Source organism: Lycorma delicatula, chromosome 7 (assembly GCF_047948215.1).
Source record: "Lycorma delicatula isolate Av1 chromosome 7, ASM4794821v1, whole genome shotgun sequence".
Classification (NCBI taxonomy): Eukaryota; Metazoa; Arthropoda; class Insecta; order Hemiptera; family Fulgoridae; genus Lycorma; species Lycorma delicatula.
In genome coordinates, this window is record NC_134461.1 from 79609826 (window position 1) to 79627205 (window position 17380).

The 17380-nt window shown below is 30.0% G+C and overlaps 2 protein-coding genes across 12 annotated transcripts in view; both read left to right on the forward strand.

Annotated features, from left to right (window-relative positions):
- The window catches only part of LOC142328273 (uncharacterized), a 54526-nt gene extending 49946 nt beyond the window's left edge, over positions 1-4580 (forward strand). For 2 of the 4 annotated variants that reach the window (XM_075371969.1, XM_075371974.1), the window contains exons 4-5: positions 970-1048; positions 3521-4580. In XM_075371969.1, coding sequence (XP_075228084.1) covers positions 970-1048; positions 3521-3582 — 141 coding nt within the window. In that variant the 3' untranslated portion in view covers positions 3583-4580. The remainder of the gene's footprint in view (positions 1-969; positions 1049-3520) is intronic. The other 2 variants (XM_075371973.1, XM_075371975.1) reach the window with 2 other exon arrangements.
- A 6729-nt stretch (positions 4581-11309) lies between these two features.
- poe (E3 ubiquitin-protein ligase-like protein poe) overlaps positions 11310-17380 on the forward strand; it is a 216588-nt gene continuing 210517 nt past the window's right edge. For 6 of the 8 annotated variants that reach the window (XM_075371903.1, XM_075371908.1, XM_075371904.1 and 3 more), the window contains exon 1: positions 11311-11491. In XM_075371903.1, the coding sequence (XP_075228018.1) occupies positions 11373-11491 (119 nt within the window). In that variant the 5' untranslated portion in view covers positions 11311-11372. Of the gene's footprint in view, positions 11492-17380 lie in introns of all 8 variants that reach the window. The other 2 variants (XM_075371905.1, XM_075371909.1) reach the window with 2 other exon arrangements.

Below are 17380 nucleotides of genomic sequence, written 5' to 3' on the forward strand. Positions count from 1 at the left end.
CTTTTGAAATGTGGTGCTATAGGAGAATGTTAAAAATCAGATGGGTGGATAAAGTGACAAATGAAGAGGTATTACGGCAAATAGATGAAGAAAGTAGCATTTGGAAAAATATAGTTAAAAGAAGAGACAGACTTATAGGCCACATACTAAGGCATCCTGGAATAGTCGCTTTAATATTGGAAGGACAGGTAGAAGGGAAAAATTGTGTAGGCAGGCCATGTTTGGAGTATGTAAAACAAATTGTTGGGGATGTAGGATGTAGAGGGTATACTGAAATGAAACGACTAGCACTAGATAGGGAATCTTGGAGAGCTGCATCAAACCAGTCAAATGACTGAAGACAAAAAAAAAAAAAAATCTTATGATAATACATTTCCCCATGATTATTATTATTATTTTTTTAATTTGTGCATAAGTAACATTTGAAGCAATTATAAAAAAAGATTTAAATATTATCAGAGTTATTAGAAGCAGAATTTCGTAAAAATAATATATAGTTGAATTATTGCTAGTGCATTTAACATTACAGCACATTTATTAATAATTAGATTAGACTACTGGCTACTATTATTTTTAAAGATAAAATTAAAGATATATATATAATATAAGAATGTAAAGTAATTTTATATTACTTATTGCTAAAGCATTTGTGATTATAAGTATAATTAACAAATAAAATATACTATCTATTATAAAAAGTAATAATATTAATCACGATAGGAAAAATTTATTTATTGCTTTGGCCTTTTCAAATTGTCAAAAACATATATTACATTTTTATGATTTATATTCTGTGTAAATATAATTTAAAATCCAATCAATCATTGCAGAATAGTAAAGAATTCTGTTCTTTATCTAAGATATAAATAATGAAATCTAGGGATTGATTAGTGATATAAATCTGTTTGAAAACATATATTATGTATGACCTTCAAGAAAAGTATATCTTTAAACCTCATTTGTCAAAAGGTAATGAATTTAAAAGAGAACAAGAGATTTGTTTGGATACAAATAGATTCTTCAAAAGAGGCATTATATCTTTGTGGAGGTAAGTGGTAAGATTTCATATATCTTTAATATATATAGAAAGAGCTGTCATCAACAGAGTTGTTGATGATTAAATATAAGTTGTGTTAATTTATTTATTAAATTTATCAGTTTATTTAAATTATAAATATTTGAATTTAAAATACATTTTGCTGGTACAGCCTCAGGTTCTGTACAGCTCCATTAAAATTTAGTATCTCCTTGAGCCTTTAATGCCCTTTCTAGGGCACTCTAGAGTCCATTTTGGGTAGTAATTAACTACATAAGTCTTGTCAAAAATGCTTCATGAATATAACATAATCAGGTATTTAATTAATAGTGTCACTTCACCTTTCACCTGAGAGATTTTGTTGGGTTGTTCAGCATTTATCTACTTCTTCAGAGATGTACTGTGGGCTACTGAGATATTTTAAAACCTTTTTTATCTGTTAAACAAAATCTTTTATTACCCTCTATATTTTAGAATTAATGTGTTTATTGTAATTCTACTCTGATAAGCGATGACATATCTAATAGTATTTACAACAGTATTCCCAAAAACCAGTAATGAAAATAAGCTAGTTGGAAATGAGTATAAATTTATTTTAAAACTCAAAGTAAAATGTCTTAACTGGACATATTTATGGGTATTTATACTGCCATTTGTTTTTTAAAAAGTATCTTACTTTTATTATTAAATGAATTTTAAAAAAATTATATGTAATGAATTTTATTGTAGTCTTGTTTGAAATCTAGATTATATTTAAAAATATATAATGATAAGGCCTCCATTTTTATATGTTCCTTCAGCATTATTTTTCTCTAAGAATGTTTAAGGGATAAAAATGGAAATAAAAATTAATCTAAACTTATACAGGAGTTTTATTTTATTTAAATGAGGGTTTTCTACCCTCTGTGATAAGGATTGTTTTATAATATGTGTTACTTTAATTACAAATATTATTGCAGAACTTAAAGTTATAGTATCTGTAATATGCAATAACTCTTGCACAAAATTTTTATGAAGTTTTAAATAGGGGTTATATCGCATATAAAAACATTTTTTTTTTTTTAATTTTAGCAGCTAATTTCAGTGGACAAAAATGAAATCATGAGTTTTTAACACTTTTAAGCTTATTAAAATATATTTCACATGTGGCTTATAAAATGATCTTTTTGCTTTACTTATGTTTGCGATATTTCTCCATCTTATTTAGAATTGTTTTACACTTTACAAAATTCACAGTCTTTTAGGAATTGTTTTTGGTTAATTTATATCTTGGTAGTACCATACAGTAACCCACCGGGTTAGTCTACTGGTTAATGCGTCTTCCCAAATCAGCTGATTTGGAAGTCGAGAGTTACAGCGTTCAAGTCCTAGTAAAGCCAGTTATTTTTACATGGATTTGAATACTAGATCGTGGATACCGGTGTTCTTTGGTGGTTGGGTTTCAATTAACCACACATCTCAGGAATGGTTGAACTGAGAATGTACAAGACTACACTTCATTTACACTCATACATATCATCCTCATTCATCCTCTGAAGAATTATCTAAACGGTAGTTACCGGAGGCTAAACAGGAAAGAAAGAAAGAAGAGTACCATACAGTAATTTTTAGATATTTCATTCCTTTTTATGACCCTAATCTCTACTGTATTGGTTATGTTCATTCATTCTTACTTTGGGTTAATGTCTGGGTTTTATTTTAAAATTTTTTTCTTTGAATTGTTGCGCTTTTATTCAGTTTTGAAAACATAAGTTAGTTCATTTCTTAAATGATCTACCCCAATCAGACAATCTGGTAGTCGAAAAAGTAAAAATAAAGTCACAGAATAACAATGAAATGGTTAAAAGCTCAATTGTGATATCGCAATCTAATCTGGCTTCGATTAAGAAAAAGTTGAAATCTCTTAATTAAAAAACCATTAAATATGGCAAAAATAAATTATTAAAATTTGTAACCTCTTGAATATTTAGATTTATTTTTGTTAGCATATAAACTCACAACATGGCAATATGCTAGCAAAAACAAGAACTTTAAAATATATTATATAGCTATCGGTTTAATTTCAACAAAGATGTGGTGTATTTTATAATTTTTTATAAAATTATATTTTGATCAATGATCTGTTTGATCATTATTATTGGGGTATTATTTGTGTGATAAAATAAATAAATAATGTAGAACATATCGCAATGAACACCTTATATTTAAAGTTAGACAGTGAACATTAGATTTAATTTCTGGGTTTCAGTAATTGATTTTCAATCAATATAAATGCAAAGAAAGAAAATGTTAAAGAAAATGATGACACATTTTTTATGAATGCAAATAACTATTTCAAGGTAAAAAAGACTAGTTGGCAAAATGTTTGCAGCATTAATAATGTAACAGTTTAATGTATGAGATATTAGTTAAGGTCCAGTATTCTTCATTATATAATTCATGAACTATACAAATTATTTTTAATGGCCTTTTTCTGATTTACAGGTCTATATTGTGTTGTTAAAAGTACTGCATCAAAGTATGACCAAATGACAGATATCTTTTGAGTTGGTCCTATGATAAAGTATACAAATTAAAAAATTTGTTCAACTGGTTATATAACTATTTATTGTAAAAAATGCATTTAATACTAGCTATAGCATTATCAGTAATGTTAATGACATTCTTTTTTTTTAACTCTTATATGTTGTAAGATTTTACACAATAAAGCTGCTTGATGCAAAAATCCAGGCAGTCCAATTTCTAATAATTTTGTTTTGTAATCATAAATTTGTTTTTAAAAGATGATTCTTTTTACACATTTTTTGTCAGCACTAATACTGCCTTTTTATGACTGGAAATGAATCTGTTAGATGCTTTTCAGAATTTTGATGTAAGTCTGAACCATTAAACTGGTTAAAAATTATAGATATTATTGTTCTTTGTCTTCTTCTTAAATGGAAAATGGTTACGTAAAAGTAGTCTTAATTTTGTTGGAACCCCCATTTTCACATTTTCAAGCTGGAAATAAAAATTTTATTATATCTAAAATATTATTTTATTTATTTTAAAATAGCTTCAATATTTTAACTTTTTGAAATGTCTTTTAAACCTAATAAACTTCATTATAATTTTTTTTTTTATGTAATATTATTTTTTAAATTGGATAATCGTTGTGATTAACTCATTCAATGTCATTGTTTCTTCACTGCAAAATGAACTGACTATATGTCATTCAAACTTCAGTATTGTGTAAAATCAACTCATTTTTGTATAACAGTCATATCAATTTGTTTTATATAACATACTTTTTTCTTTTTTAACTATTTACTGTGAATAACAATACTTCTACTGAATTCTAAACTCTATAACCAAAGAGTATGTTTAACTGAATTTAACTTATTATAATGGTGTGTTTTGAAATTGTGATTACATGTTTTTCAGATATGTCAAGAAAAAATAAGGACTAAAAACATTCAAAGAAAAATTTTAATAAAAAATAATGTATTTAAAATGAGAATATTCCTCTTTATTAACTAAGGAGTATAAAATTTTTGCATGACACGTGAATAATTTTATATCCCTTTTTCATGAAATAATTATTTTTTGATAGTTAGAGCTAGTAAGCTAATATAATAAAAACTAAATTAAAAAAAAGTACTTTAATTTTTTATCAGTATGAAGTATTGTAGTCAAATGTTTCGTTGAGAATGAATGAGTTAAGCGTTCTGATTCATATTTTTGTCTACAAATTTTCTAAAGATATATATAAATGTTAATAATTTTACATTTTTCAAAAAAAAAATATTTTTGTTCAAATATGTTGAAACAATAAAAAATTATGACAATTATAGTTGGATCTTTTTAATTTATAATAAAGATATATAAAATTAAAAAAAAAAAATTAATCTGAAAAATTTATCAGTGTTTTAAACTTTAAAGTTACTTTATCAGTATTAATTGAATTTTTATAAACGAAATTTGTTTATTGTTGTTTTGCTGAGATAGAAAATAAGCAACTTAATACAGAAAGAAATGTAGTGCCATTAAATGACAGTCATACATAACTGCTTTTGCAATAAGAAATGAGTTATTTTTAGTGCAGCTATTATTATTATTTTTATTTTTTGAAGTTTTAGGGCCATCGACTACTATGGTCATTACCCCCTTCCACAACAAAAAAAGGAAAAAAGAAAGAAAAACATACTACTCCCTCCCAGCAACAAATCACCAGCGACACAGTCAAAAGACTTGTCTTGTCAATAAAAATCATCAAAAACACTGACTTGTCATAGGACTAAAACCTAAAAGAACACAAAATGGCAAGAGTGTAAATTGTCCTTGCCGCTTAAAAACAAGAAACCATTTCTTTCGAAACGTCAATCAATTGAAATTTTACATCTAGTAAAAACTCCCTTATAATAATCATTCCAAAATATGTTTAAAAATCTATGTATAATTATATATAAGTTATGACAAGAGTGTAAAGGGCATTTTGAAAGGGAATTTTGAAAATAAGACGATTGTTTGCCGAGATAATGTAAGAACACTCCATCGCACCTTCCAAAATAGCCCGCCAGGGAACCTCGTTTGTTACCAGTTGATGTTTGGTCTAGCCTTGTACGAGATGTTCGCATCACCTCACCACTCTAATCTCTCACGCAATTCCCTTGGGAAGCCCATCATTATTAAACAGCAATTTTTTTAATTTATTTAATATTATTTTACTTAACGTAAATTTAATTCTGTTATTTTCGTAATATTATTCATTCAATTGATATGAAACATTTAGTTCAAATTCAACTCACAGTTCATTAATTCAGTTCGTTAAAGTTTGTGCTTCAACCACCAAATCTCTGCTACTATATATATATATATATATATATATATATATATATATTTATACATAAATTGCCTGGGATTTGCAGATAACCTTGCTCTTTTAGCAAATAATATTCCAAGGGGATTTAGGCCATGGAGAGGTTGCCCGGAGCAAATAATATCCCTAAAACTTATGATGGACTTATATAAAAGACGGAAAAAACAACTAATAATCACCTTCGTCGAATTTAAAAGGGCCTATGATTGTATACACCGACCATCCATTCTGAATATTCTGAGAAACCTGGGCCTTCACCCTAAACTCGTAAACATGATAAAATTAACTTTAACCAATACCCAGTCCAGAGTGAAATTCAGAGGTGAACTCTCTCAACCCTTCTACATAAAAACTGGATTGAGGCAAGGAGACGGCCTCTCACCACTCCTTTTTAACTGCGCCCTCGAATTTGTCATGAGAAAATGGTATGAAATAAATCCCAAAAATATAAAAATGGGTACTAAGAAAAACCCCATCACACTAAATTGCCTAGGATTTGCAGATGACCTCGCTCTTTTAGCAAATAATATTCAAGAAGCCAAAACACAAATCATGAGCCTTCAAAACCTAGCACAAAAGATAGGGCTTCATATCTCTTTCGAAAAAACTGAACTAATGGCCATAGATCCTCTGGTAATAGAGCACATTACGGTAAACAATCAGAAAATTAAAATAGTAAAACAATTTAAATATCTAGGGGAAATAATAACTTATAATTTAAATGAAAAAGTGACATGGCAAAACAGGACAAATAAAATGATTAAATCCCAAAAATTAACTTGGTCAACATATAACAAAAAATGCCTTTCTGCTAAAACAAAACTTAAACATTATAAAACTGTAGTACAGCCAGAAGTCACCTACGGAAGCGAGACCCTTTTCAAAATCACTCAGAAAAACCGAATTGAAAAAATTCTGAAAATAGAGAGGAGAATTGTCAGAACGTGTATCAATAAAAAGCACCAAAAAGAAGGCCAATGGTGGATTGTGCCAAATGAGGTGATCAAGAAATAGAGCCTGTTACTGATACTATGCGGAAAAAAAGAATCTCTTTCTTTGGTCATCTCATAAGGACACTGGAAACAAGACTGTCAAGAAATATCATTGAAAAGCTCTGGTTCCAAAAACTAGATGTAGGATGGATCAAAGAAATTAGAGAAGATATGAAAGAATTGGGAATTCCCCTGACTGACCTACAGAATAAAACTGGAAAAATTACAAAGCTAAAAGACAAAAACATTAGATTTAAACAAAAGACAGACAAACGACAAAATACAACGAAAAGGGTGTTTACAGATGAAAAAAAAGAAAGCAAGATCTGAACGGATGAAGAAATACTGGGGAGCTCAGAAGAGTAAAATAACACGCTTTTCTCAGAAAAGATCTAACTAAAATTGACTTAAGTGGTCCCATGTTGGCCGTTAAAGCATAATAATAATAATATACATAATTTATATAGCTCCCTCTATGAATCATGACACCTTGCTAATAGTGAGGGGAACTTGCTAATCAGTACCTTGCCAGTAGTGAGGGGACTTGAGTACTCAATGACACAGAATAGCTGGACTGAAGGTGCATCCATATCGAAGCAGTTTCTGTTGAGAGCCACACTAAGTAATGATTCCTGAAAGAGGACAGCAGTTCTTTCAGTAGTTGTTAAGTTCTTAAGTAGTAGGTCAAGATGACTTAAACGGCCATATCAACATCACTCATTCCTCTCAGTACTGTGGAGCTGAAAGCAATGGAAGACGACAGCTGCTTTTTTTCCAAGAAAATGTAGCTCTCTGAATTTTCATATAAAAAAGATGGAGGCGCCTTCCTTCGTAAAATATTCTGGTGGTAAAGTAGTTCCCCGTTTGGATCTGCGGGTGGAGATTACTAAGGAAGGGGTCACCAGAAAATTAAAAAATAACATTCTATGAGTCAGATCGTGGAATGTTGATCGTGAAAGTCTAAAAAAGGTTGGTAGGTTAGAAAATTTAAACAGGGAAATGAATAGGATAAATTTAGATGTAGTAGGAAGTAGTGAGGTTCAGTGGGAAGAGGAAAACGACTTTTGGAGAGGTGATTTTAGAATAATTAACTCAGCTTTAAATAATGGGCAGGCAGGAGTAGTTTTCGTAATGAAAGCTTCCCACAAGAATGTGGGAAAGAGAGTAGAGTATTTCAAAATGCGTAGCAATAGAATCATTGTAATCAGGATAAAATCAAAACCTTAACCGATAACGATTGTTAACATCTATACGCCTACAAGTGTCCATGTTGATGATCAGGTAGAGTGTGTATATGAAGAAATTGAAGAAGCAATTAAACACATAAAAGGGGGATGAAAATTTAATAATAGTTGAAGATTGGAATGCAAGCGTTGGAAAAGGCAAGGAAGGAAATATTGTGGGTGAATATGGGCTGGACAAAAGGAATGAAAGAGGGGACTGAGTTATAGAGTCTTGCATGAAGTATAATTTAGTAATTGCAAACACCCACTTCATTATAGAATGCAAAAATCATTATAGAATATACACATGGAATAAGCCAGGTGATACTGCAAGGCATAGATTATATCAGATAGATTATATCATGGTTAAGCAAAGATTTAGAAATCAACTCGTCGATTGTAAAGCTTACCCTGGAGCAGACATTGATAGCGACCATAATTTAGTGATAATGAAATGTAGATTGGGGTTTAAAAACCTGAAGAAAAGGTGTCAGGTGAATCTGTGGAATTTAGAGAAGCTTGAGGAAGAGGAGGTAATGAAGATTTTCGAGGAAGACATCGCAAGAGGTCTGGGTAAAAAAGATAAGGTAGAAAATGTAGAGGAAGAGTGGGAGAATGTTAAAAAGGAAATTCTTAAATCAGCAGAAGCAAACTTAGGCAGAACAAAGAGAACTGGTAGGAAACCTTGGATTTCAGACGATATATTGCAGCTGATGGATGAACATAGAAAATATAAGAATGCTAGTAATGAAGAAAGGAAAATGAACTATAGAAAATTAAGAAATACTATAAACAGGAAGTGCAAACTAGCGAAAGAAGAATGGGTTAAAGAAAAGTGTTTAGAAGTGGAAAGAGAAATGAACATTGATAAAATAGATGGAACATACAGGAAAGTTAAGGAAAATTTTGGGGTACATAAATTAAAATCTAACAATGTGTTTAACAAGATGGTACACCAATTTATAATACTAAAGGTAAAGTCGATAGGTGGGTGGAATATATTGAAGAGTTATACAGAGGAAATGAATTAGAAAATGGTGTTATAGAGGAAGAAGAGGAAGTCGAAGAGGATCAAAGGGGAGAAACAATACTGAGGTCTGAATTTAAGAGAGCATTAAAAGATTTGAAAGGCAGAAAGGCTTCTGGAATAGATGGAATACCTGTAGAATTACTGCGCAGTGCAGGTGAGGAAGTGATTGATAGATTATACAAACAGGTGTGTAATAATATTTAAAAACAGGGGAAGTTCTGTCAGATTTTAAAAAGAGTGTTATAATCATGATACCAAAGAAAGTAGAAGCAGATAAATGTGAAGAATACAAAGCAGTTAGCTTAACTGGACATGCATAAAAAATCTTAACTAGAATTCTTTACAGAAGAATTGAGAGGAAAGTGGAAGAAGTGTTAGGAAAAGACCAATTTGGTTTCAGGAAAAGTATAGGGACAAGGGAAGCAATTTTAGAGCTCAGATAGTAGTTTTTCTTTAGTCTTCTTTCAGTAGAAGGAAGACTAAAAACAAACCAACCTACTTGGCATTTATAGACATAGAAAAGGCATTTGTAACGTAGACTGGAATAAAATGTTCAACATTTAAAAAAAATTAGGGTTCAGATACAGAGATAGAACAATTGATAACATTTACAGGAACCAAACAGCAACAGTAATAATTGAAAAACATAAGAAAGAAGCCGTAATAAGAAAGGGAGTCTGACAAGGATGTTCCCTGTCCCCGTTTACTTTTTAATCTTTACATAGAATTAGCAGTTAATGATGTTGAAGAACAATTTAGATCCGTAGTTAAAGTACAAGGTGAAAAAAATAAAGATGTTACGATCTGCTGATGATATAGTAATTCTAGCTGAGAGTAAAAAGGATTTAGAAGTAACAATGAACAGCATGGATGAAGTCCTATGCAAGAATTACCGCATGAAAATAAACAAGAAAAATGAAAAAAATGAAAGTAATGAAATGTAGTAGAAATAATGAAGATGGACCACTGAATGTAAAAATAGGAGGAGAAACGATTATGGAGGTAGAAGAATTTTGTTATTTGGGAAGTAGAATTACTAAAGATGGACAAAGCAGGAGCGATATAAAATGCCAAATAACACAGGTGAAATGAGCTTTCAGTCAGAAATATAGTTTGTTCACATCAAAAATTAATTTAAACATCAGGAAACATATTTTTGAAAGTATATGTTTTGAGCATAGCTTTATATGTAAGTGAAACTAGGACGATCAGAGTACGTGAGAAGAAAAGATTAGAAGCTTTTGAAATGTGGTGCTATAGGAGAATGCTAAAATCAGGTGGGTGGATAAAGTGACAAAGGAAGACGTGTTGCGGAAAATCAATTAAGAAAGAAGCATTTGTAAAAATATACTTAAAAGAAGAGCAGACTTATAGGCCACATATTAAGGCTTTCTGGAATAGTTGCTTTAATATTGGAGGGACAGGTAGAAGGAAAAAATTGTGCAGGCAGTAACGTTTGGATTATGTAAAACAAACTGTTAGGGATATATGGTGTAGGGGGTATACCGAAATGAAACGACTAGCACTAGATATGTAATCTTGGAGAGATGCATCAAACCAGTCAAATGACTGAAGAGAAAAAAAATAATTTATATAGACTCCTTATATAGACACTCCTGGTAACGTAAGGATTCCAACGCAGGTCATGCATCAAAATCGGTTCGGCCATTAAGCTACTACGGTGGATCAAACATACATACTCTAAATCTAATCACAACTTTTTTGGACAATCGTTTAAAAATAAGTTACAAAGGTATAACTGCATAAAATTAAATTTGATTGGTAGTTTCACAGATGGATTTAATTGCACTGCCTCCGGAATAGTCATCTTTGTGCAAAAACATATGCAGCAATGCTTACATATTAATTTTTAAACAGATCACTAGTAATCTGTATTATTATATGAAGAAACATTTTATAGTTAGAATTTAATTTTTATTTATTAAATTTATATAATTGGTGGATATTTTACTTTTGATCAGAATCTGACTTAGTTGATTTTTATTTCATTATTACTTTAGTTAACTCTTTACTGTAATAATTATCAATGTGTTAGCTGTCGGCTGTGAATTAAAATATACTGTAATAAAATATATTGGGTTGGTTTTTCTATAATTTAATATCAAGTTCTCGGTACTCTAGTTATTCCATACGGTACTAGAGCACACAGGATCGTAGCGAGTTCAGCTGTTCGTATCGCAACTTCAGTAAATTTTAGTGATCATTGTTAAAAATGGCTGCTGATAGTGACGGAGTGTTATATGGTTCAATTGTGAGGCCAATTTTGGCTGCATCTTATGGATCTTTCAATAAAAATGATATTGAAGAATTAGCAAAAGCTATAATTAAAAGGTATTCATTTAATTAAATTTTTTTAAATTCTTTACGCTTGAGGAATTAGCGTGTGTAGTTAGCCGTTGACTCACCAACGTAACTGTTGTCTTAAAAGGAATATTAATAAACGTTAATTTTGTATTTAAATAGTTAGCGGTGTATTTGTTTCATGTAGTTTGATTATCATGAAACAAAGGTTTGGTATTTCTAACCTTTATTTATTCTGTTATTATCTCAACAGTTTTCCGTATTATCAGAACTTGCAGCGATTGCAACTGAAGACGCAATTCGCATCGGAATTTTCTTGCTTGTTGCAGAAAGGTTTGTTAATATCGGTTTACCCATAAACTTACAGGTTGTATCATTATCAATCCACCTGATTCATCTTGTCATGAATAAATAAAAAATGCTCATCTGTGTGTTTATATTTATGAATGTTAACTCCTTCCTAAAAAGAGTAATCTCGAATATCATAATAATAATGTCCACCTGTAAGCAACTACTTTCTTGTTCAACACAGTAGAACTAATGAGATTGGCCTTATTCTACCTTGTTTATAATATAATGCAGAACAATTTAAAAAAATCTTCCAGTTTACTTAAAATAAAATGACATTCTTTTACAGAAACTATAATATTCTCTCTAAATGTTTAAATAATACTAATTAATTAAAAAAATAAATAAACCCCAAGCTTTCTGTATTAGTTAGGTATGTGTATATAAATATGTGCTCAAATAATTTTCATTGCCGCCTTCTGAATTTATTTTGTATATTTAGTATTTCTTGCAATTATTTTTGAAAAAATAATTCCCTTTTGTCTCTCCAGACTACTGAGCAGTTACTGTAATACCATAATCCACTCCTGATGTCTGTGTATTTTTCATTATGTATCGGATAGGAATAAAAGATTTATTGTCAATGTTTTGGTAGGTAAAATTTGATTGAACTTGTCTTCATTGCTATTATAATCTTATAGCTGTTTACCGTAGCAATAATTTTGGCATGATGTTAAAAATTCTAATAAGTTAAAATTTAGCTTTACAAGTGACTTTACCTAGATGTCTTATGTTATCAAAATTTTTATAAAATGATGTTAATACTTAAAAATAAAACTAATTATGACACTTTTTTTAGTGGGTGATTACTTGTAAATACCCAACTAATATGCATGTGATTGTTGTTTCTTAATTATTTTCCTTTTATAATTATTTTACTGTTATTACTGGATGGGTATGGAGTTAATCTACTGTGCAATATTAACATCAGACTGCTTATTTGAATATGATGTACCTGCAAAATTTAAGGTTATTAGAATTATTAGTTTTAACTCTTGAACTAAAATAAAAAATTGTATGCTCAGATGTTAACTTTTCTATTATTAGTCTATTTTTAATAAATAATAATTTTATTGAAAGCCACAATCTTTACAAGAGTCAAATTAACAAGTTACAATCAGTGTTATTGTTTGATCATGATTCATAACCATATTTGGGATCAAAAATAATAAATCCAAAAAGATAATACTCTTAATTCAAATATAATAGTCTCATAGAAAAACAAGTAATTATTCAATACAAACAAAGAACACTGTTCTGAATTTAGAAGTGTTTCATTTTTGGTTGCTTTCAGAAATAATAGAATAAGAAATGAATGAAAACAATGAAAGTAAAGGTCCATTAAATCCTAAAGCTGATAATTTCATAATAAGTAGATAAGTATATACAACATCAAACACATATCTAAAGACAGAGTAAAGATTGTCAACAGTTGAGCCGTACTTAAAAAAACTAACAATGTATTCGATATAAATGTTTAAATTTGCCTGAGTAGATTTACCCCCGAGAAACCTGTGTTGCTCTGGAATAATAAATTTCTTAATATACAAAGTGATCTTAGACTAATTTGTTACTGGATGGAATATTATGTGAGTTGTAGTATTAAGATTTTTTGCATTGACTTGACTGAATTTTTTATCACTGGGGACCAAAACATGAGGCTCTTGTTACCAGCTACTGGAGTGCAATCATTACTAGTGGTGCCATCTGTTTGATCATATGTATTTATTACAGTATCCGAGTTAGTGTATCGGTTACATCTTCTGTAATCACTTTACTCTAATGTTTGTATTCCCTGAATCTAGTGCTGCAGTGGTTAGGTGTCAATTTTTCCTTATGCAGGAGACCGTTACAACACTCTTGTTGATTGTAAACCCTCATACCTTTTATAACTAAATTCAATTTTTATGATTGGTAGCTTTATTTTCATAATTTTTTTTTTACCATTTATACATCCTTGTACAAAGTAAAGGAAGTGTTGTGATTTTGACAAATTTCAGTTTCCAGATTTTAACAGAAATATCCATTTTGACCATCCAGTTTGACAAGTTTCAGTGTGATGTCTGTATGTACATACGTATGTATCTTACATAACTCAAAAATGATTAGCTAGGATGTTGAAATTTTGGTTTTAGAACTGTTGTAATATCTAGTTGTGCACCTCCCCCTTTGATTGCAAATAACTGAAACAAAAGTGTCCAAAAAAGCCTTAAATGGAATAATAAGCCCTCGTTGAGCTTTTCAATGATGTATCATAAGTGGTACTAATTTTCATTGGTTCCATAGTTGTAGCCAAATAAAATTTTAATTAATCAAATTTTGGATCTTAGGGAAAGGCATATCGGTTCGAATCAGACATCTCCCTTTTTTTATTTCATTTAATTGTATTGATTTATTAATAAATTATTAACCTATCATTGTAAAAAAATCTTTACGATAAATAATAATTCAATAACAAAAAAAAAAAAATATCGTAAGTTTTTAATGAAATAAAATTTTATGTACTTTTCATTTAAAAAAAAATGTGTAAATGTAATTTAATAGGCATGCAAGGAAGTCATGTGTTGTCCATATCAGATTTTTTAATTTTGCTTTTGTCATAGTTTTCGATTTTTGTAAAACATTATACACAGCCCCCATGGTGATAAAATGAACTTCTATTGTCTGATCTTAAATTTACCCAAATGATACATTGATTCATTAATTAATTTCGTTATTTAAAATTGTTCATTTATTTATTTAATATTTGTTATGTTGGCAGAGGCTGTATTTTTTTAAAAAGTAGTTATTCTGCAGATTCTGTTCAGCATTTTTAGACAATTCAACAATATTACAAACTACATCAAATATGTATTAGGTTGATTTTTAAACACTGGCTCGTTAGAACTAATAAAGACTTGTGGTGGATACCTCAACTAAAACTATAGTCATAATAATAGAAAAAAAATCTGATGTGGGCACCCCATAACTTTCTTGTATGCCAATTATATTACATATACACATTTTTTTTAAAATGAAAAGTACATAAAATTTTATTTCATTAATAACTTCTGACATTTTTTTTATTTTTATTGTTGAATTATTGTAAAAAACATTTTACAATCAGAGGTTAAAGAAAAGAAACTGGAAGTTTCTTAGTGAACTTCTTATTTTCCAACACAGCTTACTCCAAAACTCTCACACTAAAAGATGTAGGGAAATGTTGGCTTTGAGATACTCCCAACAACATCTTGGGGTATCAAGGCCAAATTTCATCCTTCAAGGATTTCACTTTGGTACCACTTATTTTATTGTACAATGAGGACATCCTCTTCAAGCATATGAGTCATTTTCTCTAAATACTGGGTAATGCAAAAATTACCCGGTATTCAGTTTTTGACTATGATATCACTGCCTCTTTTTGCCAACAGCTAAAAAGCAAGTGATAGTGAGACAGTAATTAGAGGGCTACAGTGCAGGTTACCTGTCTAAACCATGCTAACTTGTAACTGCCTGTGATGATGTGTTCCATCATATTGCAAAACATTCCTAGTGCTCTTTGTATGATGGGATTTAGTCATAATGTCTCTTCATTGTTTTGCAAGAGATATATTTCACAAGATTAGTTCCAGTCTTATGCACAGGTCTAAGAATGAAAAAATGCAAGTTATTGTCAGGAATCCAAGAAATAACCCAAATACTACATTAATTATTTCCTCAGATAAAAGCAATAGCCATTCCATTTAATTAAAAAATAAATAATGTGACCTTCCTAATCAAACAAATGAATTAATAAGCTAAAATAAAGGGATATATAGAGACTGGAATTGGATATTAAAACTTGAAGTGAAACTTCACACAATTTGTTGCTGTAGAATAATAAAATAATGTTAAAAGTCAAAATATTGTTAAATATGTCTACCTTACTAGAGAAGAGTCTTTCCAGACCGCATTAGGTAAGAAGTATTCAAACTTCTAGTGAGTTTAGAATAATTAACCTGACCACAATAAAAATTTAACCAAATTTTTGTCATTGATGAAGCAGATACTTAAAGAAATAAGTGTGCAAAAAGGGACAAATTTCTTGTTTCACATTATATTCCCTTGCAGCAAAGTTTTTTTTTTTTTTTTGTAATATGTTATGACTGTGATTTAAAAATTGTAGGTGGCTAGAATTAAAGCAAACAAAAGTTGCAACAATCTTTGTATGAAACATTTTCTTAAATTTTGACAGATTCCTTTTTGAACAGTATTATTTTATATTGGGAGGGTGAGAGGTAGTTGTAATTCATGAAGTAAACAAAAATTGTTGGTTGAATAAACAAAGGTTTACTGTACCAAGTATAGGTTTACATAAACCTAGTGAGTATTATTTTTGTGGCTGGCTTTTGTCTAGATTTTATAAATTACACATGTTCTTTGTTTATACTGCCTGACTTTATACTGCCTACATTTTCTGTAGCTGGCTTTTCTGACCCAAGAGGGTTACTTTAAATAAGTTAGACATTGAAGTATAGTAAGGCTGGAGTTTAAATCTTCATAAACTTCATAAGGCAGTGATTCCCAAACTGTGCCATGGCCTCTTCACAGGGGTGTTCTGAAATATTGTAAAAGCTTCATAATTAATTGAACCAAGACATTTACATTTGGCCTAACTAAACAAACAACAAAGTGAGAAGCTAAAGATACCTAGATTTTTTTGTGTGGTTTGTTTTTACTTGACCCTGTATAAAAGTAAAATCACCAGCGAAGAATATTCTAGTGAATGTGAGCTGACAATGCCGCACCTTCTCAATTGCGCCATCTGATCATGCTAGACATCAAGGTGTGTAGACCCTTTGTGACAGATTTGGACTGTTCTGGAAGATCTTGTGTAAAGCATACAAGCAAGCGTTGCGGACTCCATTCAGTTAGTCAGTTTACAGTCTAGTGAAATTAAACTCAGCGCTTCATATATGTAAATAGTGGTATGAATTAGTTCATGTAGTATAGTTAGTGTTAGTTATATTACATCTTGTTTGTTGTGTTTAATAAATAGTTTTGTGATTTTTTGTTCTTGTATCTTTAATGATGCATCAATTTTTGAACACTAATAAACATAATAGTGCAGATAAAGAAAGTATGTCTTCAATCAGTTGTGTGGCACGATTGTGAAGAAATGAAAATATTGAAATATGATAACAGTTATTTAGAGTTTGATTTTACATCAATAGAAATTAATGGTGAAAAGAGAACATAATGTATATTGTGTATGAAAGTTTTGGTAGCAGAGTGTATGCTTCTGAGTAAATTGAAGTGCCATTTAGAAGCTGATCACCACAGTATGGTTGGCAAACCTCGTAATTTTTTTGCCAGGAAGTTAAAAGAACTGAAACAAGAGAAAAATACATTTTTTAAGACTTCATCAATACCAAACAATGCTTTGGTAGCATCTTACAAGGTGGTTTACAGAATCATGAAATGCAAGAAGCCTCATACCATCGTAGAAGAATTTATTCTACCAACTGCTGCAGATATGGTGAACATCATGGTTTGTGAATCTCCTGGAAAGCTGCTTTTAAAAGTGCTTTTGTCCTATAACACAATTAATCA